Source organism: Protopterus annectens, chromosome 8.part0 (genome assembly GCF_019279795.1).
Source record: "Protopterus annectens isolate FY-2018-M chromosome 8.part0, PAN1.0, whole genome shotgun sequence".
Classification (NCBI taxonomy): domain Eukaryota; kingdom Metazoa; phylum Chordata; order Ceratodontiformes; family Protopteridae; genus Protopterus; species Protopterus annectens.
The window spans coordinates 1119668812-1119693100 of record NC_056741.1 but is presented as its reverse complement, the minus strand read 5'-3'; the positions used below and the strand labels follow the sequence as shown (position 1 = coordinate 1119693100).

Below are 24289 nucleotides of genomic sequence, written 5' to 3'. Positions count from 1 at the left end.
ACAAATGTACAATAAAATAAAATAAAATAAATAAAAATATCTCCTAAGGACAGAACCAGATGCAGCTGATCTTGCAGATGCCTCTGCTGCATCACAGCTGCATTTTATTGAATATCTATTAACCTGGGTTGGGTCTATATCAGAGGACCGAATGGAAATAATAGCGAACGGCAGAATATCGAAAAGATTGGTCCTCGAACTTGCTGTTGTGGGGGGCTGCACCCCCCGTTAAATATATAATCCAACTCAGAGATCGCAGTACAGTGAGGAAAGGGCAAATATTCCAATCTTCACTGTACCGCGATCTCACAAACAGCACTTCGAGGTCCGGTCTTTTCAATGTTTTGCCGTTTGCTGTCATTTCCATTCGGTCTTCTGATATAGATCCCCTGGGCTGAACCCCCAAGAGGAAGGAGAGCTGGGTTTTTGCTACAGAGTCTGAGAGATCTGTCAGCGATTTGGATGCCTGTGAAAGAAGAGCCAGAACATACCTGGACATGTGTGTCTGATAGTTCATGGCCTTAAAGGCCAGAGTGGAAGAGGTGTAGACCTTTTTCCCAATTCTCTCCATAATTTTACTGTCCTAATCTGAGGGGATGAGATTGGTGGAGGGCAGGAATTTGGACGTTTTATCAGCAGACAAAGAGATCATAGCTGGATCTGCAAGAGGGCATTTATACAAGTAACTACTGTCCTCAGTAACCTTATAGAACCTGTCTGGCCGTTTGGGAGCAGGAGACTGATAATCAGGGTGTTTAGATGCAGTAATAAAAGCATCTTGAAAGGCTGGCAAGACAGGCAGGATGGCTGAAGGATCTCTTTTGTATCTCTGAGACTTGTGAGCTTTCTCATTTGAAAAAGTCCCTCATTTTGGAGATAGTTTTTCCAAAGGTAATATCCTCTGCTGGAGAATCCCCACTGTTGGAATTCACTTCGGGGGAGGCATATTCCAGGGGAGAGTCAATTTGAGTGGTATAAGCCAGGGATTCACCTGAAGTGGATTCATCTTCCTCCGATGCCTCTAGTGCGGCAGATGGAGGGGTGACCAAGGAGATGCTGGGGTAGGAAGTGGTAAGGTAGAAGGCCCAAGTGCCAGAAAAGCATTCAGAATCCCTTGAGAAAAAGGCTTGCCAGTCAGGAGAAGGCTCCAGACTGAGAGACACATTCCTGCCCTAGAGTGGGAAAGAAGGGCTGACGTAGGCCTGGGCTCCAGATTGGACGCTGGAAGGAGTGAGACGTGGTTCTCCCTTACCATTTGAACTTGACATCTGCAATACCTCTGCGGACTTGCTGTAGGAACCGTCCCTAGTGGCTTCTAGATCAGTACCCACAGAAAGAGGAGGACCTGTCACCATACGAGCCTCCGGGCCTTCACTGGCCTCGGGACGTCTGGGATCAGAGTTGCAGCCAAGGATTCAGGCCTTACCTTTTTAACCTTTTTCTTCAGAGGCTCACCTGATGGACCAGCAGTAACTTCCATAACTAATGCTAACCTCTTTAGTCTCTGATTTTCTAGGTAAATTTTGACTGGACATGACTTCAAAAAGTTTTAGGGATGAATGCCTGGCAAATGGCACAGGCCTTGTAGGCATGATCAGACCCCAGACAAAAAAAGATACTGGTTGTGCATGCCTGTGTGTGGAATCTGTCTTCCACAATGGCACTTGCCCCTCTTGAATGACATTAACCTCCAACAAGCATGCAGCAGCAAAAGCGTAAAAGGTTTTCCCCAATGGGGCACTTATCTGAATTGAAGAGAAAACTCTCGATGATCAGACAGACAGCTGGAAGCTGTTGTTCAGACTGGTGGCACAGAAGTTCTGAGGATGGTATGTGCAGACGTTACTTTTATGGAAGATGCTTGGCTGTGTTATGTGCAACGTCACATGTACCTTGCGCAGCAGCTTACGTCTTTGGTATACTGGCCGGACATTCGGGTTGCCTAGGCAAAATCTTCCCCATGTTATGAATGCTGCAACATAAGAACAGAAAGACATGTATCAAGATCAACTGATTGTACATGCAGAACTCATCTGCATGTTAAAGTAGTCAGCAGTGAAAATAACTGCTAATAACTTTACAAATTCATTAAGGAATCTTTGTAAATTTCACTCAGAACAGAATGTGCAGAATTATCCTAGACAGCTGCCTTCAACTGCAGATTTCTTGTCTCCAACTAAGAACATTTGGAAATGGGGAAAAAAAAGTTTATATTTCCAGAAACATAACATTTTGCACGGCTTTCAAAAATGTTTAAAGCTTACACAAGGACTTTAATCCATAGATACACACCCTTGTAAAAAATGGAAAATTACTGTCTTAAATCTACATACAATATAATCGGTACACTTTTACATGCCACAATCCCAGCAGCCCAAGATCACAGCATTATATTAACAAAGCTCCTGTCCATCATTTCTTCTTGTTATACTGTAAAGTCTGCATTTCTTACAACTTATAGATATTAAGTAAGCAAGTACATTTTAACAGATATAGTCACTGAAAAAACTACCCCAACATTTAAAATACCAGACCACATACTACACAAAACTACTCTACAATATAACATGCAATTTACAATATGAAATGTTTTACACAAGTACTAGTAAGAAAAATTGTGTTACTTACCATTTTTTTCTTTTTTAGTATCATTCTAAACATTAATGACAAAGTGGGGTATACTCTTTAGAGTCCAGCCACAAGCTTAATGTCAATTTCCAGCTTTTTTTTTCAACCACTATTTCTTATAAAGTTGCATTTCACAAAAGTGATTGATGTTTTATAGTCTCCATTTATTCACTAATTTCAGTGTACTTCGTCTTGATAATCCCAATCTTCCAACACCAGAGTCTGAAGTCCATTGTAGCTCTGATTCTTCTAGTCAACACTGTACTTTTTATCTTTCTCAAGCATTCTCATTTGGAACACTGGAAAAAGGTTTCACTAGAAAAGACCATCTATGAGCTCTGTGGTCAGAAAAATGAGCAGCTGAGTCCCCATCTAATTGTTGGTTCATTTATTTGCTGGATAAACATTTTACTAAAAACAGTGACTCTCCACTAAAACGTAACTTTTTAGATAGGTAAAACTTAAGTTAGCTACTTTCACATCTAACTCCTCTAGTGCACACTGCAGTGTTTAGGATAAACCATTTTTTCATCTTACCTTTAGGCATCCCTGTGACTAGCACTTGCTTTAAAACCTGCTGGAAAGCACTAGGAAGTCTTAAACTGATATAAGCACTCAACTCTCCTTGTTAATAAGGGGAAATGAATTGTAGGCACTAAACAGCCTATAATTGCAAAGTACCTTGTTAAGGCAAGGGAAAACAGCTCGTGTCAGCTTCTGGTGATTTCTCCTATCCACCTGGTGAATCTGGGCATACTGGGGCACTGCAGCAATTGCCTCATGTAGACAGACAATCCTTTCCTCCTACCACCCAACACTACAACCTGTGAGAGATGCACTTACATAGCCAAACTGGAAGCAAAACTCTCTTCACCCAATATTGTGCTAGACAGTCAAGAGGAGAAGATTAACACCCGCACTACACCTCAAGCAACACATAGCCCTTCTAAACCCACACCACCAACACCCACACATAGCAACACTAAACCCACATATGTGGAGGCCCTTAACAGTAACCTGCCCAAGCAGCAAGGACCTTCGAAGCTGAAATGCAAACAAACACCAATCACAACCAAAGTGTCACATAGCTCACACCACCAGTGTGCCACCCAACAACAGGCCCTAAGGCAAGACAACATACCCAACACTTTAGTCATAGGTGACTCTCTAGTCAGGCACACTGATGTCCCACTCACCAGGCTGAACAAGAAGAAAATTACAGTCAGCTCTCTGTCAGGTGTCAGGATCTGCCACATAACACATGCACTCAAGTCATTCCACAACAAGTACAAATATAACTCTGTCCATGTTGGAGTGAATGACTTGAGATGTACCTCCCTGGACTACATGAAGAGAGACATGGAAGAGCTCTTGGATCATGTGGCCCAGGCAGGTATGACCCTAGCCCTGAGTAGCATCCTGCCTTCGCCCAGAACAATACCACAGTATAAGGACAAAATGATTGAATTCAACAATTGGCTAAGCTTCTGGTGTCACTCAAAGTGGATCCAGTATCTGTCTGCCTGGGATGACATGATCGACAGACCACGATGCTTTGTCAGAGATGGTCTGCACCTGTCGCTCCTGGCATTCATGGTACTGGCTAAGGCTCCTGCCACTCCTATAGTGCCTTTTTTAGGCAAAGTTCAAAGGATAAAACCACCACCGTAACAGGTACAAGCATGCAAAATCTGAAGGTAATGCTACTCAATGCTAGAAGTCTAAACCTCAAAATGCACTCTCTTGAGGCACTCCTAAAAATGGAGAACATCGATATCTGTGCAGTAACTGAGACCTGGTTCAAGGCTCCAGAGAGCACCCCTGCAATACGAGGCTACAACTCTTACCACACTTTTCAGCCACCAGACCAGGACTGAAACATTAAAGGTGGAGGAGTGTCCATATTCACCAAAGATATTCACAACACCAGGCTAGTCGCCCAACACAATGCGTCTGAAATTCTCCAGGTGCAACTAACACTAGGTTAAGACTGCAATCCAAATTGTAGCTTGCTATAGATCCCCCACTATGCCACAAGATTCTCACTACATCTTTCTAAACATACTGGAAAATATTAAGATACAACCAAACACCCTAATACTGGGTGATTTCCACTACCCTGCCATTAACTGGGAAAACTACTCATGTACCAACACCTTTGCCCAATGGTTCTTGGAATTCATAAATTCCAACACCCTGGATCAACTAATCCTTAGTCCCACCAGGGGCTCCAATATCCTAGACCTGGTCATTACCAACATGGGAAATCGATGCTCCACACCTATGGTCACCCATCATTGGTCAGGTCCGACTATAAGCTAATCACCCTAAAAAACTTCTCCAAAGCCAACTTCATGCTACTTAAGTCAAAAGTGAAAACTTCACAACTCCCATGCAGACGGGAACTGAAAGTTCGACTGCTGAATCCTACACTAAGGCACTGTATGAGTACATCCACTTGTGCATGAATCGTGCCATCCCCAACAGAACCAAGACGCTCTCCTCCAAAATAAAAAGGAAGCCAATCTGGTAGTCCCTTACCATAAACAAACTTTACAACAAAAGGAAGAAACTGTTGCAGAAAAGAGGAAAATCGCAGGATGCAAAAAACTCCCTCACCAGCCTCAGTAAGAAGTTGAGATCCCTCATAAAATTCTCCAAAGTTAGTTACGAAAATAAAATTACCAAAAATTCCAAAGACAACCACAAGGCATTCTATAGCTATGTCAAGAATCTAAATGGCAATGCTCAGATCTGCTCTGAGCTACAACAGAATGACATTAAATATACTGATCCCAAGGATATTGCCAACATCCTGGTAGATCGATTCAGTGCAAACTTCACCCCCCCCAAAGGGCCCATCTCAATACCGAAAGATTGCCAAATTCTGGGAGTAACGGCCACATAGGTAAAAACTGCACTCTCCAAAGCTAAGAATACAACGTCCATGGGACCAGACAGCATCCCAGGCTGTGTACTACATGAGCTACAAAATGAACTGGCACCTCACCTAAGTGTCATGTTTAATCACAGCCTCACCTCAGGCTTCGTGCCCACTGAGTGGCACACAGCTACAATTATCCCACTCCACAAGGGGGGAATCCACCTTAGATCCTGGGAACTACTGCCCCAGTCTGATGAGCCTGATCTGCAAGGCCATGGAACGTACCATCATGGAACTTGTAAACAAAGACACTGGCAACCTTCAAACACTGGACCCCATGCAGTTTGGGTTCGTGAAGGGCCTATCTTGTCTCCTGAACATGAATGACTTCTTAGAATCAGTCTCCAGAGTCATGGACAAGGGTAAGGTGGTCCACACAGCCTATATGGACCTCGCTAAGACAAGGGTAAGGTGGTCCACACAGCCTATATGGACCTCGCCAAGGACTTCGACACCATCCCCCACTCTGGAATCATAGGTAAACTTACTAAGCTGGGCATTAATCCCTACGTCACTCGATTGGTTGCTAAGTGGCTTACTGACAGAACCCATACTGTAAAAGTAGCCGACTGCAAATCCAGCTCCATACAAGTGGAGTACCTCAGGGTTACGTCCTGGGACCGCTTGTTTGGCATCTACTGCTCTTAAGTACAGGCCAACATTAAGGGACTCTGGCTACCAAAGTTCGCAGATGATTGCAAACTGGGAGCCATTATTGAATCCCCAAATGATGTGGATATTACAGAAACAGATGCTTGGTGCCAGAGCCATGGGCTCAAGCTCAGTGCCAAGAAATGTATAGTTATTCCCTTTGGGAAAAAACATGTACCCGTAAATTACCACATAGGTGGTACACTAAACACCGAAAGTGTGTTAAGAGACTTAGGGACACAGGTAGACAGTGGTCTCACCTTCAATAACCACATCGCCATAACAGTCAGGAAATCCTTCTATGTGGCACACCTCATCACTAAGGGCTTTTCATTCAGAAAAAAGGAGGTTATTGTCCCACTGTACTCATCCCTCATTAGAACCATTATAGAATACAACGCTCCATTTGGTATGTACCTCTCAAGACATCTGCAACAACTGGAAAGGCCATAGAAATAAAAGAATCACAGGCCTAAAGCAGATGCCCTATACTGACCATCTAAAAAAACTCCACCTATACTCTGTTGCATATCATCTACTCAGAGGCGATCTCCGCTTAACATACAAGGCCATGTCAAACCCAGAGCTGTTGGACATGCTACACTTATAGAAATACCAATCCCTCAGAGACACACTCCAGGGATCTAAACCTTGTCATCACAATGAACAAAACATGCTGGAGGGATAGGTTCCTGACCCAGACACTCCCCAGACTCTGGAATAGAGTACCCATACATGTCAAACAGAGCGCCTCTTTGGCCCTCTTCAAAAGGAACCTTGATGATTGGATGGGAGATAGGAAATTCACCCCGGGGATCACATCAGTCACCCTCCTAGACAGGGGTCCAGGGAAGTAAATACTGTGGGAAGAAATATCCAGGGAATTGTTATGGCTGGGCTTGTATAGGCCCTAGGGCCAATAGCCTAGTACCAACCTATGAACTTCTTCCACAGCCTGTTGTGAATAGAAAATGTTTTTGATCATACAAGAAAATAAATATTCTGAAGACAGCTGGATGCAGCACTTTGAATCACACACCTGCTTCTTGACATTCTCTGATTCTGGGAAAACACTGCTTCTCTTCTGCCTGGTGAATGGTCAGTAATCATTTTTCACTCATATTCTGCTGTCTCCAGTTTTTAATATTTTTTCCTTCTGCTACAGTTTCATCAGAATCAACTCTTTCTGTTAGTATGACTGCATCTTTAGGCTGCCTTCTCATGGCCAGATTTGGTGCACACACACTCAATGTACCCTTTCAATTAACAAATCCTACAGTGGAACACCAGTTCGGTTGCTTATTTGTGCTTTCATGAAATGAATAGAGTCTGCTACATCTAGTTTCTCTGATACAGCAGAAAAGCTCTACTATTTTTGAAAAACTCTTAAGAAGACTTGTACTCAGCCTTTGCTTTAGTTCAGCCTCTAATTTTCCAGTTTTATCAGTTCATCTGAATAATTACTTAAGTCTATTTTTTCCAGCCTTTTGTTATTTGAGTTGTATTCCCTCAATGTTTTACTTATTTTATCACCACGGAGAACATTTAATTTATTTTTTCCTCTAAATTACTAGAATACATCTGTTGTACCAAAGCTGAACTGTTTTTTGCTTAACAGCTGTAGGATTCTTCCTTGCCAGTGTGTTCTGTTCACCTTTTCTGGTTGATTTTCTTTCAGTTTCTCCAATTTTTTTCTTTGCTGGTATCCAGACAGTGTACATTCTAGCCAGTAACTGAATTTTACCCAAGCTGACAATTTATCTGGTCCTTTTTTCTCAGTTTCTGTTTTCACACTAGGGAAGCTGAAATTAAGCTGTTGTTCAGTGTGCAGCCAACTTGGAAGTCCCTACTGGGGCTGTTTCTGGAGATGAAACTACAGCAAGGGGAACCAAACTTGTCTTGGCCAAAAAAAGGACTATTAGGATTACAAAATCCTTGCACAGAGAAGCTTTTTCAAGGAATTCCATTAATACTACAAGAAGTGGAATGGAAAGGTATAGAGAAATCTGGGCAACTACTGGCAGCTCAGTGTGTCGCTTGTTGACTGTCCCTGTTTTGGGATGAAGGCAACATAGTTGCTGCATTTGCTACTAGTTGGAGATGAAAACAGATTGCAGCATGGTTGGCTGCAGTAGCGAGATAACATACATGGCACTGATGGATTTCGGGGCCACTCATGAAGCATTGGATGGGTCTTAAAGAAAGCCACTGATGGTGGTCAAGATGAATGCCTCTCTTACAGGAAGAGGGACTGAAGCTTAGGACTCATTGGCTATGGTGAGAAATGTGGAGAAGGCAGAGACCAGCTCCAAGAACTTTCTGGATCCAAATGTTTAGACATTTTCAGTGCTGGACCCCAGTAGATCTGCAAGATCTGGAGACTGTTCCTGGGTTTCTCTACCCTCTTTTTTATTCCTTCTCTCCCTCTCTCTCCTTTTCCATCTCCCTTGATGGCTTAGGTTTATCAGTTCTCTTAGCAGAAGGAGAAACAGCATCTGAAGAAAAAGACAGTGCCCAAGTTCACTCTATGGCTGGAAGAATGCCCTTTAGGATTAGATTGTCCCTATATCCCCAAAAGAGTTTTGGGACCAAGAGGCACATCCCATCGCAATTAGTATCAAAGTGTGCTACCCCCAAGGCAGTAGACACACACCAACCTAGAGTCCTGCAGCAGAATTTTGTGGCCACAGGTCAAACACTATGTAAAACTGGTGGCCTTGTTCAACATATTAAAAGAGCAATCAAGGACATAGATACCAGCACTGACACAATAATAAGGTCTGAAAACCCACTAACTAGCCACTCAGAACTAGATATTGAAAAAACATTTAGAAAAAGATATTAAAAATATATTATAAATATTTTAGCAATAGTCAAAAAAAGCAATTTTGTTTTCTTTTATACAGAGAGAAATAAAAGTTTTAAGAATATAAATAAGGAGCTAGCTAAAGTATGAAGTTGGAAGGGCAGTATGATTTTGAACTAAAGAATCACTTACCTGAGTGACAAGTTGGAGCCCTTCAAGACCATATCCTTCTGGATCAAGTGACAAACGAGATCTGAGGTCATTTGTGGAACTGAGGGAATTATGAGTAGGGGAGGAGTCAGAATCATGAATCCAAACTTCTGAAGAATGCAGAGGTTGGATCCATTCGGATCTGATAACCCCAATGAATCAGTACTGTTTCTCTTTTTTAACAAACATTGTTTAATTCCTCTTGTACTTTAGGCAGTTTGTACTGGATTGTTTTATTACAGTTACTGTCTATACAATTAAGCTCACGCGTAAAACTGAAATTTTGCTATAATCCTAGCTAGTGTCCAGTGTACTGTCTTAGTTCACTGCATTATTTAGGAACTAATGCTTAGAAATTGCTCTGAAGGGTGCACTACTGTCCTCTTCGGTGCTACTGCTTAGTAAATGCTTTGCTTTGCAGGTTATAGCTTTAGTGACCAGTGGCAGTGATTGCTGCCCTGTGGTGTGCACAAGTATCATAAATTGTGCAAACACCTGTGATTCTTCTATATTAGCTGCATAAAGCAAGAAGTTTTGTCCCAAGGCTTGCTTGTTCATTCAGGAGTACAAATGTAAAGCTATTCAACCTAACATCTGTGGTATTAGTAGTTCATTATTAGTGCCTAGTGTCCATTTTGTTGTATGAGCCTAAAACGTTCACTGCCTAGCAGCAACCGGTTCCCAGTATGTACAAATGGCCTGTAATGAGCTAGTAGTTAATTGGTTGTGTGAAATTAAAATACAATTCAGCCCAATTCCATTTTTTCATTTAGTACTGCTGGATTACATACCATCTAATCTAACATCAGAGCATCACTCCTAAATACTTCACCCAGAATATTTCAGGGTCTCCAGTAATCTCCCTCCAATCCCTGAAATACTGCAACAAGACCTCCATCCTCTGACAACATGACTCTCAACCTATGCTCACCTCTGCAGAAAGTCTGACTGCATTAGGTGTTCTAAGGCAGGTAGAAATTGCCCTATGCCAAGTGATTGTTTATCGCTTCTACGAATTGATAGCACAGCCTGCAAGAGATGCAAATATTTAAGAAACATGGTGGCAAATCTCTTGCACCAGCCATATATTGCTAAGAATCGTACTTCCAACAACTAATAAAGTATCAACACACCACCAGGCCTATAAAGTATGCTGAGGCTGTAAAGAAATACTTGCCAAAGTCTCCTAGACTCCACTTAAAGGCACCAGCCTCTAAGGCAACACTTACTCTCTCTGTACTCAAACTGCAAATCCACAAAGCTCACCAAGAGTCACCAGGAAATCAGGTCTAAGTCCATAATGTTCACTAAATCTGTTTCCACAAGGGTCATGTTTTTGTAAGAGCTGATTCTAGGTTCAGGTATGCAGACATTCACATTTTCAGACTGGACAAGCACAGGGTAACTTTAAGCTGCTTGTCCAGTGCCAGGATCTGTGATGTCACAAGGGTGCTAAGGTCCCTTAACCAGACAAATTTAACTGAGCCCTGCCTGGCTATGTGTCAAAATGGGTGGATTCCTGACCGCAACCCGGGTGACCAGGTTTGAATTAGCAGCTCCGGCACAGGAGGAGCTAAGCAAGGAGAGGGAAGAATGAAAAAGTGCAGCCCACTCACCTCTCCATGTGTAGGATGGGTTTGCACATGGGGGGGGGGGGGCACATCAGGCAGAGCTATCTTCTTAACGGAGATCAGGAAGGTCACTGTTCAAGATTCAGGGGTGAGGCATAAATGCATGGAAGAATGCCACTTGCAGAAGTCAGGGGATGGGGCTCTGCCACGTTTAAATTTGTACATCCTTCACCTTACGCTTCACAGTTTGTGTGGTAAGGGACAAGGGAACTAGGCAGAAAACCTCAGACCACTCTGATGGCTGTCTGAATGACAGACCCTCCCAAATGACTTTCAGCCCAGTGATTGGGAACAAATGGGCTTACTGACCTGGAGAGGGTGGATGATCGACCGATAGCAAGGCAAAAGTCTTGCGGGAGTGAATGACCTGAGTCAGTCCATGACATGATGAAACTTACTGTGCCTGTGTTAAGAGGCAGTAAAAAGTGTTCTTGAGCACTATTATGTCTTTAGCACAATGATGCCTAGATACCAAGACAAGATAACTGGCTTTATCAACTGTTTAAGTAATTTGTGCCATTCTAGGGAATCCAGAATGTGTCAGCCTAGAATGAGGTGTTAGAGAAGACTTACTGTTACTTACATCAGGGATGGCTTACACTTTTTATAGCAGGGCTTTGCTGCTCACACACTGCCTTTTTTTAGGTAGAGTACCCAACAGGTATTCCAAAACAGCAAACAAATTCAGACAACATTAAGGTGGAACTGCTCAATACTAGTTTAAAAAAATGCCAAAATTTAAGCCCCTCCTGGAGCTCAAACATTCATATTTGTATAATTATGGAGACATGGTTTTAATGCAAAGAAAGTGCTTTTACTATACCAAGCTTTAGCTCCCATCATGCTTTTCAAGCCCTCAAATACAGTCTTGCTAGAGGGCTTCAACTGTCTAAGCACTGAACAGCATACTTAAACCTATAAAAAATGGATATGCTCAGCATTTCCTGCACTTTGTTAATGACAATCTGCTGGAGCAAATAGAAAAAATACCCATTGGAGGCACTAATATACTTGACCTTGTCCTTACTAACTTAGCTCCCACCTGCATCCCTTCCCACATCTCCTCACCCTCGGTTAGTCATATTCTCTATCAGGCCTAGTGGAACTACCTACCAACAAATGAAGCAATTAAGGACTTCTCCAAGGATAACCTCCTTCAGCTTATAGAATATTTGAGTAAAATTTCTAACAATCTCATGCAAGTGGACCTAACTGAGAGAATTGCTGCATTCACCTCTAACTTTTACCAGCATATAAACAGCTGTATAGAAAAATTAGTACCAATCTACCCTATATACAATAGCAAAATCAGGAATAAGCCTCTCTGTTGGAACTTCTACATTAAACTGTATAAGAAATGAATGACAATAACAAACTGTAAGAAATCCCTGTCCCTCTACCTCAAGACTACACTGAAACAAGTCAGCAAGAAACTTAAGAGCACTACTAGAAAATGTGAAGTGTATTACAAATTTAAAGTGGCTGATGATAAAGGAAACTTCTGATCTTTCTTCAGTCATGTCAGGAAATGAAGGAATAATGCCCACCAATACAGTGAGCTAATCTGTAATATAGCACATTCCGTTCCCAAGGATATAAATATTACCTTAGCAGACATTTTAGTGTTAACTTTATTCAACCTTCCCCAGTGTTTCTCCCACTAACTAGGAAAATCTTGCTTCCACTAAAATCACTTTGGGACAAGTCCCTGACTCCCTGCCCTGTCAAAGGCTAAAAATAATATTCCCATGGGACCAGACAGCATACCCAAGCTGCATGTTCATCAGAGCAAGTCTGCACTGTCCAAGTCTCTATTTAAAATGTTAAGTGTCAACCTATCCAAAGAGTTTAGGCCTAATGCTAGGAGAACAGCCAATGTGAATCTCTTGAGCAAAGGAGGCACCTCTACACACAAACATAACTACAGGCCCGTCACTCTCACCAGCCTTACATGAAAACCTATTGAATGTGTCATAGATAAACTCATTAACATGGACATAGGCAACTTAAATGATCTAGAACTCAATCAGTTTAGTTTTCTGAAGGGAAACTCCTGTCTACTGGACCTAGTAAGATTCAGTGGAAAGGTTACTGGGGCAGTAGTGGTCACTCACTGCATGGTGTACACCTTGACCTGGAAAAGGTTTTTGCTGCTATCCCCCATACTGGCTGTGAGGGTCTATATCATAACATTGACAGCTGGTTGTTGAATCCTAAAACATCGACACCTAAGCGTCGAAAGCTAACAATAGCGAACGGCCATATCATCAAATTCTTTCCTCTGGAAAGAATTCAGGTGGCCATCTGTAAACAAAATAAACAAACACACCCAAACATAGTGGTGGGCTTCTTCCCCCATGCCCCCGATGTGTGGGACTGTGCCCCCCACACCCCCTAACTAAATATATCAACTCCGAGATCGCTCTACATTGGGGAAAGAGCAAATCCCAATAACGGCCACGTGAATTTGTTCCAGAGTAAAAAATTCTATGATGTGGCATTCGCTATTCTAAGCTTTTGATGCTTAGGTGTCGTTGATTAAGCATTCAACAACCTAAGCTGTCGACAATTCAACAGGAACCCAGTTGTGATGCCCACCACAGCTACCAACATGTAATGGCCACCAATACATGTCGTCCTCACACTGGGGTAATAATCAAGGAACCTGAATCCTCACCACTGACACTGGAGAGGGATGTGCACTTGGAATACAAACAGATACCTCAGTATTTCCAGATGAAGACTTCTCTGCATCAAGTACAGTTTCCCTTAAGAGCACACAGGGAACACACGCAGCTCGGGGTCTGTATGTGTCTATACCCGTCTCCCTCCAGATCCCCAGTAAGACTCCCCACTGGTACAGCTGCAGGATTAGGTCCTCACCAGAGTGTCTAAGCCAAGTCCTCCAGCACTCTCTCTGTGAACCCAGTGCTTCATGTCCCTGCCCCAAGTAGCTGACAAACACACACACCTGGAAAAGGCTGGCACAGATGTACCTGCTGAGCCCCCTTCTGCCGAGAGTATAAGGTAATTATCACTGCCACCATACACTTCACAATCAGCTACTCTAAGGCTCTTAAGAAAGGGTGTTTAATTATACTGTGTAATATTAATACTAATACAAATGGTAGTAGTTCACCAAGATGGCTAGGCCTTCTGGAATGGCCCACACAGTGTCACCAAATAAATATAAGCACTCTCAAAGGCTAAGTACTTTCTACAAGGGATCAGCCACAATAAAAATTTTAAATATATTTAATAATAATAATAATAATAATAATAATAAAAGTACATGAAAATGCTGAATGTTTATTCACAATAAACCACAGAGTTCAGATCACTGAAAATATTGAAAAGAACACTGACTGACAGACAAAGAAAAACAATATCTAAACTAAGCTTCACTATATTCCTAACTGACTCTAAGAGAATTTTACTGTTTCCTAGTTAAGTTACTTACTACCGCAAGGCAAGATGCTGTAGGCGAGGGTCTTTCTAATCAGGCTTCCCAAACAGAATACTCAATACTCTGAGATGTCTCTTTGTAATATTGAAAATATAATTTTCAAGAGGGCTGGCAGAATGACCTCATCTGATCACCTGACTCTATGTTCTCACAGTATTTCCCTTTGAAGCGGAGACAGGAAGTTAGCGCACACAGCCACAACACATCTAAATGTTTACAGCAGTGTCTTGGGCCTCTCCTATTTTCACTGAGCTAATGGACAAAGGATATTCCCCAAACCCAGCAACTCTGGTCCTATTCAGCACTGTGGGGGGCCTTTAAATGACTTAACAGCTCTCATTTACATTTCTCTTCTTTTTCTTAAAGTTAACCTCTGCTGTGCCAGCATCCCCTTATTAAAACATATACATTTAATTCAGCTACAAAAACACATGTACATTTTTCTTCATTTCAGCAGGGTGCACTGTTGATACACGTCAACACAAGCAAAGCTCACAAATAAATTTTCAGCACAAGCATCCAAACAAAATCAGTTTGATATACAAGTGACATACAGTTCTAATACATTTCTAACACAAGCATCTTGTATAAATCAGTTTGATATTCAGGGGACATTTCATTCTTTACAAAACTCCAGCCAGCTATCCATATCATCACAATGGTATTACTGAAAAATTAAATAAACTTAACAGACCTCTGCATTGACTGTTGGATTTCAAACTGGCTACCTAAAGGGATCCCAAGTTGTAAAAGTTACTAATATGCTCTCCAAGTATAAGATTGTAACTTAGTGGAGTACCAGTGTGTTCAGTGCCAGGCCCCTTCCTCTTTGTCATTTATTTTGCAGGCATCAAAGCCAATACCTCAGAAGTATGGCTGACCAAATTTGTTGCCGACTGCAAGATGGATTCTGAACATCTCCAGTACATGCTAGAATATACACATGCTTGGTGTACCAAGAACAGATTGAATCTAAATGAAAAAAGGGCAGCATAGTAGCATGCAGCAAAAAAAACTGCTTTCACTTCAAACATTATAAATGATACTGCTCTTCTGAGAGAAACAGTCATAAGAGACCTAGTACTTAAGTGGACAAATACATCATTCTATCATCATGTTTCCACTACAGTCAGGAAATCATTCTATATGGCACAACTAATTTCCAAGGAAATATCCCCTGGATACAAAGTAATTAGACCATTCTACTCTTCCCTTATCAAACTCATCACTGAATACAATGACTCCTTAGGTGTGTACAAATTTAAAGTATATTGTATACCTAGAATGTCTCAAAACATTTCAAACCATGAAACTGAAAGGTCTTAACATTTTCAACTAACCTGACAGCTTAGCACAACTCTCCTTATAATCAATCGCCTACCAGCTGCTCTGAGGTGACCTTTGCTTTTTAGGCCATGAAAGACCCAGTTCTCTCATCTCCTATTTCTTTACAAAACTAGTAGCGCTGCAAACTGCTGCACTAGAGACCTAAATCTAAACTAAAAACAAGACTCACTGAAGGGATGGATTCCTAATTCATCGTATTCCCAGCCTTTAGAATAAGTTACCAAGTACAGGGCAAACAAAATACTACCTTGGCTAACCTTCAAAACTAGCATGATGACTGGATGGACAGACACAAACTTACTCTGTGGTTATCATGTGTGGCCCTATTCAATTTAGGAGAACAGCATTAATTAAAAATTATTGCCATCTTTTTTAGGTTCATAGGTGTGTACTAGGCTAATGGCCCTGGAGCCTTTACAAGCCTAGCCCATAGGATTATCCTGGCATTGTGCCACCCGACATTAGTTCCCAGGGTTTCTGTCGAGTAGAGCCACTGGAGTGATCCCCGGGGTGAATTTTCTATTTCCCATCCACTCATCAAGATTTCTCTTGAAGAGGGCCAGTGAAGTGCTCTGTTTGACATGTATGGGAAGTCTATTCCATAGTATGGGCAGTCTCTGGGTTATGAACCTGTCCCTCCAGCATGTTCTGTTGATTGTGGTAATCAGGTTGAGGTCTCTGGAGCGTGTGGTGTGGAGGGATTGGGATTTCTTTAGATGCAGCATTTCTAACAGAGCTGGGTCAGACATGGCTTTGCAAGTCAAGCAGAGATTGCTTCTAACTAGGCGATATGAGACAGTGAATAGTTGGAGTTTTTGAGTTTGTCCATATAGGACAACTGTTTAAGGCCTAGGATCATCTTTGTGAGGTACTTTTGTGGCCTCTCCCATTGTTGCAGGTGTCTAGTGAGGTACATGCCAAAAGGGGCATTGTACTTGATGATTGGCCTAATGAGGGAAGAGTAGAGGGAGACTATGACCTCTCTCTTCCTGGATACAAAACTCTTAGTAATGAGATGTGCCACATAGGACTTTCTGACCACAGTGGCAATGTGGTGGTCAAAAGAGAGGTTGCTGTCAACTTGTGCTCCCAGATCTCTTATAACACCTTCTGCATTCAGTGGACGACCATGAATGTGGTAATTCATGGTAACCGGGTTTTTCCCAAAGGGGGTGAAGACACATTTTTTTAGTATTGAGGTTAAGGCCATGGTTCTGACACCAGTCATTGGTCTCAGTGAGGCCTTTCTGCAGGATGTCAACATCACTTGGGGAGTTAATAATAGCTCCCAACTTGCAACTGTCTGCGAACTTTGTCAGCCAGAGTCCCTTCGTTTTGGCCTGGACTTCAGAGAAATAGATACCAAACAGGAGAGGACCCAGTACCAAACCCTGTGGGACTCCATTCGTGACTGGTCAGCAGTCTGACTTGGAATCAGCTACTTTCACACTGTGGGTTCTATCTGTGAGCCAGTTTGCAACCCACCTAGTGATATAGGGGTTGATGCCTACCTTAGGGGGTTGTTTTATGATTCTTGAGTGGAGAATGGTATCAAAAGCTTTGGCCAGATGAAGGTAGGCTGTATGAACCACCATGCCTTCATCCACAGCTCTGGTGACTGGCTCAAAGAAGTCGACCAGGTTGAGCAGGCATGATCTAACTTTCACAAAACCAAACTGTGTGGGATTCAGAGTTTGGAGCAGACCTCTCAACCATACCGAATTACTCGGTTTTTACCGAGTTTGGGGGTCCAAATGAAGGGGTGCCACGATTCCCGAGTGGCACCCCTTCATTTCCGATTTTTTTTCATTTATTTTTTTAATTTTGTAAATACCGCGCTGTGTTAGCTGATGTCATCACGTGCGTGATGACATCAGCTCCGTCAGGGCTACCAGCTAGTCAGAATTGAGCTCAAGGAGCTCAAATTGTCATTTCCGGTTCTGGTCTGACTGCAAGTGCGAGCGGGAAATCTTGGCCGTTTGTTTTAACAGCGCTCATGTTGGAAATATTGACCCGCCATTTGTTTTAACAGCACAGCAGAGAATTTGCAGCAGCACTCATTTTCTTGGCCATTGGTTTTAATAGCATGGATGGAAATATTGGCCAGTCGTTCGTTTTAACAGCACAGCAGGGAATTAACAGCATTTTGGATTACAGGGCAGGATTTTGAAAAGCAGAGCTCTTATGCATGAACAGACGAGCCTTTCATTTCATTTGGACCCAGGTTTGGATTTACCAAAGGTGTGTGTGTGTGATGGACATGTTGTGAAGATTTTGCAATGCAACTGAAAAAAAAACAGACAACGTGTTTAAGTATTTTGCTTTTGGTGGAGGTAGGGTATTTTTCAAATAATTTATTTCTCGATTGTATAGTTTTGTTGTTGCTGCCTTTTTATTACATGCACATGTGGTATTTGATTTTTTTTTTTTTTGTATCTAAATTGAGAAGATGCGATTATAATTATGTTGCAGTGATCGCCAAATGGTCGGCTGGAGCCATGAACTGCTACAATCATTCAAGTGAAGTAGAGTGCTTTGCTTTGCAAGTTAATCTGTTTCTATGTTAAAATCATCAAAATGATTTGCAAGTCCGTTGCTGCAATGGTGGAGCTTTTGTACGTTAATTCAATTGAAGTCCCACTGGTGCTTTTGCAAGTTAATTCATGTCCCGCTGGTGCTTTTGCAAGTTAATTCATGTCCCGCTGGTGCTTTTGCAAGTTAATTCAAGTCCCACTGGTGTTTTTTCAAGTTAATTCAAGTCTCGCTGTGTGTGCAATCATTCAAGTGCTTTGCAAGTGAATTCAAGTGTGTGTGTGTGTGTGTGTGTGTGTGTGTGTGTATTTAATCATTCAAGTGCTTTGCAAGTCCATGCTGAGGAGTTAAGAAATTAATGGGTGATTGCAGTAGGCTGAATGCAATGAAATGGCAAATAAACAATTGTTTGATCAATAAAGATATGAGATGATTTCATAAGATTTTGAGTGGTGGTTGTTACATAAAATAAAGAGAGGAGTCTATAGTAGTAGAAAAATGGTATTTAAGTCAGAAGTAGTATATGAGGAAATGTATAGTAGCTATAAGGAAGCATTATATAAGGGACACATGGAATATAAGAAGCATAATGAGACATATAAATTCTAGAAGGGGAATAAAACAAGGTTTATACAAAAATATTTAATCATAGGTTAAAAGGAAGATATTAGCCCTTTTTAGGCAGGGAGAGGAAGACTGAATACTTTTTGGGAGGTCTTAATTGTTTTTAAGAGCATAGTTAATTAGGAAACATGGGTAGGACTGATAAAGTGATTATGTAAAATTAGGATAAGAAAAACCTAGGGAGTTGGAGACAAATAATGTTATTTAATATAGATGTGGAAGTACACTTTTATGATGAAAATGTTATAAATTGGACAGTTTTGACATTACTGGTTCATGCATTTTTGTTTCATTGCCTGCTAGAAAAAATTTCAAACAATAAGTTTAAAATGTGCTCTAAGTTTTAACAAGTGTGCTGTATTATACAAGGAATATAATTTAATAAAGTCAGGAAGGTGTATCAAAGAAAACGTGTATGTTTCTTGTTTTGTGTGCAAGGGGTCTATGACTTGAAAACAGCCCAAAGGTAATCTTTATCCAGCACTGGACAGATGCATTTTCTTTGGATGTGGTGTGGGTTTCTATGCTGTTTTAATAAATTGGAGTTTCAAGGGCAGGGAAGTTTTAATGCTAAGTCTATTTTCATTGTGAGACAGTATTGCTTTGTTTAGCAGATGTGTATTAGGTTTGTGCATTGTGCTACAAAATATAAATATAAAATCCAAATAATCATTGTAGAAGTAAAGCAGTATGCACATTAGTGTTTATGGTAAATGGGGTGAAATAGCCAAGTAATGGGACATTGGAATGACTGCAGGTTGACTCTGGTGCCATATTTTGTTTGTCTGGTCTTCAGTTTGCTTTTGAAAGTGGGCATCCTACAATTCCATTGGAGTGGGCAGGGTTGCACAATTATGTATGCAAATTTTATGTTAATTAGCGTACAGATTTGTACCTATTTTTTATGAACCTTGTCCAGATTTTTGATGATTCCAGGTTGAGAGGTATGGTTTGGAGATTGCCTATATCCTTGTTTATTAGGTCCATGACGACGCATTCCATAGCCTTGCACATCAGATTTGTCAGGCTAATGGGGCGATAGTTCCCAGGGTCCGTAGTCGCTCCTCCTTTGTGGAGAGGGATGACTGTAGCAGTGCGCCATTTGGTAGGGACAAAGCTTGAGGTGAGGTTGTGACTGAACAGAGCACACAGGTGTGGTGCCAGGTCACTCTGTAGTTTATGTAGAACACAGCCAGGGATATTGTCAGGTCCCACAGAAGCTGTATTCTTGGCCTTGGACAGTGCTGTTTTAACCTGTGCAATAGTAGTACTGGGTGCCTGGCAATCTATTGGTATTGTGAGTGGTCCTTTGGACAGGGGTAAAGCTGGCACTGAATCTGTCAGCCAGTATACTGGCAATATCTGTTGGCTCGGTATAGGAGGTACTATTGTGCAGTAACTCAGAGCAAATCTGGGTATTGCCATGGAGATTCTTTACATAACTATAGAAGGCATTGTGGTTGTTTTTACTATCTGCTGCAATTCTGTTTTCATAGCTAGCTTTAGAGGACTTGATGAGGGATCTCAACTTTTTTTTGAGGCTAATAAGGGAGTTTTTCCAGTCTTGGGACTTCACCTTATTCTGCATCTGTTTCTTCCATCTGATGTACAGTTTGTTTATAGAAGGGGACCACCAGATTGGCTTATTTTTTTGAAGGAGAGTGTCTTGTTTCTATTGAGTACGGTGAGATTATTGCATTTGTGTATGTGTTTGTACAGTACACTGGAGTATGATTTGGTGGTCATGCAACTATTCTCCATTTGCATGAGTGCCGTGAAGTTAGCCACCTCTGTTTTTAGGAGCCCAAAGTTAGCTTTGGTGAAGCTTATCATGGTGGTTATCATTGTGGGAAGGGGGGGATGTGGATTTCCAAAGTGATTAGTTTGTGGTCGGATCTAACCAGGAGTTGACTATTGGTGTAGAGCAACGGTCACCCATGTTAATAATGACCAGGTCAAGGATGTCACTGCCTCTAGTGGGGGTAAGTACGAACTGGTCCAGGGCATTGGAATTAATGAATTCCAGGAAACATTGGGCATGTGTATTAGTACACGAGTACTTTTCCCAGTTAATGGAGGGGTAGTTGAAGTATGAGAGTGTTAGGTTAGACCCCAATATTCTCCAGGGTGCTTAGGAACGTGGAGTGTGAGTCTAGGGACATGGTTGGGGACCTATAGCAAGCTATGATCTGAATCGCTGTCTTAACCAGTGTTAGTTGCACCTAAAGCATCTCTGATGCGTTATATTGGGCTACCAGTCTGGAGGTGTGCACATCCTTTATGAATATGGAAACACCACATCCATTGGAGCTTCGGTCCATGTTCTGAGGCCAAAAGGTGTGGAACGAGTTTTAGCCTGGTAGTGCAGGGGTGCTTTCTGCTGCTTTGAACCAGGTCTCTGTTACAGCACAAATGTCAATGTTCTCCATTTTAAGGAGTGCTTCGAGTGAGTGCATTTTGAGATTTAGACTTCTAGCTAGCATTGAGCAGCATGACTCTCAGATTGCATTTGTTTGTAGCTGCTACGGTGGTAATTTGGTCTTTGGAACACAGCCTAAAAAAGGCACTACAGGGGTGGCAAGAGCTTTGGCCAGTATCCAGAAGACCAGGGGTGAGGGATGCAGGCCATCTCTAGTAAAGCATCGAGGTCTGTCAATCATGTCATCCCAGGCAGACAGACAATGGATCCCCTTGGAATGACACCAGAAACATAGCCAATTGTTGAAATCAATCATTTTCTGCTTGTACTGTGGTATCATTCTGGGTGATGGCAGGATGCTGCTCAGGGCTAGGGTCATACCCGCCTGGGCTACATAATCTGAGAGCTCCTCCATGTCTCTTTTCATGTAGCCCAGGGAGGTACATCTCAGGTCATTCACACCCAAATGCACAATGACAGAGTCATACTTGTACCTGTTGTTGAGAGACCCGAGTGCGTGCGTTATGTGGTGGATTCTGGCACCTGACTGCTACTTTCTCCTTATTCAACCTAGTGAGTGGGACATCAGTCACCTATGACTAGTGTGTGTTGGGCATGCTGTTTTGCCTTAGGGGCTTTGGATGAGTGGCACACTGTTTAGGAGAGTTATGTGTCTCGTGATTAGTGTTGTGGTGGTTGAGTACATTTTTGCCTTGGAGGCCTTTGCTGTTCGGGTAGATTTTTATGGACAGCCTCCACGAAGGTGGGTGTGTGGTTTGTGTTTTTATGTGAAGGTAGTGCTGGTGTGTATTCTGGAGGGCTGTGTGTTCCATGTGGTGTGGTGCAAGTGTTGACCTTCTCCTCTTGACCAGCTATTCTGGTCTTGGCTGGAGAGTGTGGCTTCCAATTTGGATATATAAGTGCATCTTTTGCAAGTCTGAGTGTTGGGAGGTAAGAGGAGAGGGTTGTCAGTGTACACATTAGGCAGTTGCTGCATTGCCTCAGGATGCCCAAGTTCACCAGGTTAATAGGAGAAAGCAAAGGGAACTGACTTTTAGACATGCCTGGAGGGAGTGGACATTAATAAGTACTGGGAGATGTTTCCTTGTAGAATATTTAGTGCTGGCAGCACTATTGTGTGCTACAATAACTGCTACAAGAAATCTGGTAAAGTGCTAGACTAATAAGCTAGTAAACGTGCAGGAGAGGAGAGAACTAGCAGATCTAAGGGAAAAATTGAAGCGCAGACTTTTTGACACCGCTCAGAACCTTACAAACAATCCTACATACAGCAAATCTGTATCTGGACTACACTAGTTATGGGAAAGGTGGGAAACAACTGCAAACATGGGCTTTTAAACCAGAAAGTTGAAAGAGATTGACAAACTGCCCAAACGGTCAATAAACTACAATTTCTGGGCCAGAAAGCACTCCTCTTGTGGTAGATGGGCTACCTAGTGCTTACCACTCCCACTGATAAGCTAGAAGCCTTCCCTCCAACACAGAAACGCTTGGGGTGGGGGCTCAGAAGCTTACTAACAGTCCTGAAAAGTAACTAAAACAGCACTAAAAACAATTCAAATGCAGTGCAAGCTAGAACACTTGAGTTATAGCAATATTAGAGCAAATACAGTTTAAATAAATGCAATTTATTCAAACAGTATTCTAAATTGAATTCAGTTATTGCTTTATCCAACTTTGAACAGTTAAAAAGTGCCAAAAATATACTTACCAGCTCTATATTTCCAGATTGTTTGAGAAGCACACTCAGTCAGAACACAAGGAGATTCTAGCAATGGTAGATTTTTTTTAAAAGTAAAGTGGAAGGGGAAAAAGGAGCAACAGAGATGATTCAAGGTTAAGAAACTAAGTGGGTTGGCCTTCTCAAATGTTCTCTCTGTATTGTGTAGAATGAGCTAATGACACTAGACTGGGAGGAGTGTCCCAGATCAAATTTACAGTAGGGGCGGGCAATTGCAAAGCCACTAAGTATAAGAACAAGATACCAATAGGCAGGGAGGGTGGGAAACTAATCAGTTATATGATACACTCCTTGGCAGGAAATCAGAACAAACAGATGTTTAACAAATGGAGGAAATTTCCAGTTAATACCTTACACACAGTGAAACTAGCTAGAAAAGATTTACAAACTATCAGGCCCTGTGAGGCAGACAATTTTAGTACAACCGTGCAGATTAGTTTTTGACCACTTAAATGCATCTGCTTAAAGGTATGAATGGGTATGCGTCATATGGTCCCTATGATCACTTGCCTAGCATTGCTACTATGTTCTAAACACTTCAATGGGAAAGGCATGGGACTGAAAGGACAGTATGCTAAAAGAAGAGTGGTGCAGACAGGGCTTGTGAGGGTAACAGTGTGACACATACAAGTACAAACATGACGATCATAGTCACACCCCAGAAATCATCAATACTTATTGAAATACCACAATCATGCCTTCTATCTCAGCTATGCTTTTGGATAAACACACTGATGAAATTCTAATGTTAAAATTCTTTCTGGTACTTGTATTTCTTTTTGGGGGTGTGCAGTGCAACTATTATATCTTGTGGTCTAGAGGTGGATTCTAACACAATTAATAGCCAAAGGCAAAAAAACAAAGAAAGAAAAAAGCATCTTTTTTCTGCTTCACTCACTGTCAGAACAAATTAAGTCTTTGTAGCAAAATTCTTCACTCCATGAATGTGACAGGGACCAAATTAAATGGTCCTTGCAATGATTAATCAGGCTATTAGTCTTGCCCTTACCGTGTCAGACAGCTGAGGCTTCAAGTCTAGCTTAAGAAACCGGAATGCTACAACTGGCATTATGCAAACAACAGTTGTCAGGAAGATGGTAATCCAAACAGTGGGCTGAGCCAAAGTATTCTGGGCATTACCTGAAAAATCAAAAACAAATATGAGTTAAATGTGTATTAGACATCTGAACTTTGCACAGCAGACAGAGACTGAATGAAGATCATAGGGCAAAGTAATACATTAAACGAAGAGAAAACACAGTTGTGCAA

At 41.8% G+C, this 24289-nt stretch overlaps 1 protein-coding gene across 1 annotated transcript in view; it reads right to left on the bottom strand.

Moving 5' to 3' along the window:
• ATP8B2 (ATPase phospholipid transporting 8B2) overlaps positions 1-24289 on the bottom strand; it is a gene marked incomplete in the record, with an annotated part of 2601455 nt that overhangs the window by 94488 nt on the left and 2482678 nt on the right. The window contains 1 exon segment of the mRNA XM_044080643.1: positions 24030-24160. Within this exon segment, the coding sequence (XP_043936578.1) occupies positions 24030-24160 (131 nt within the window).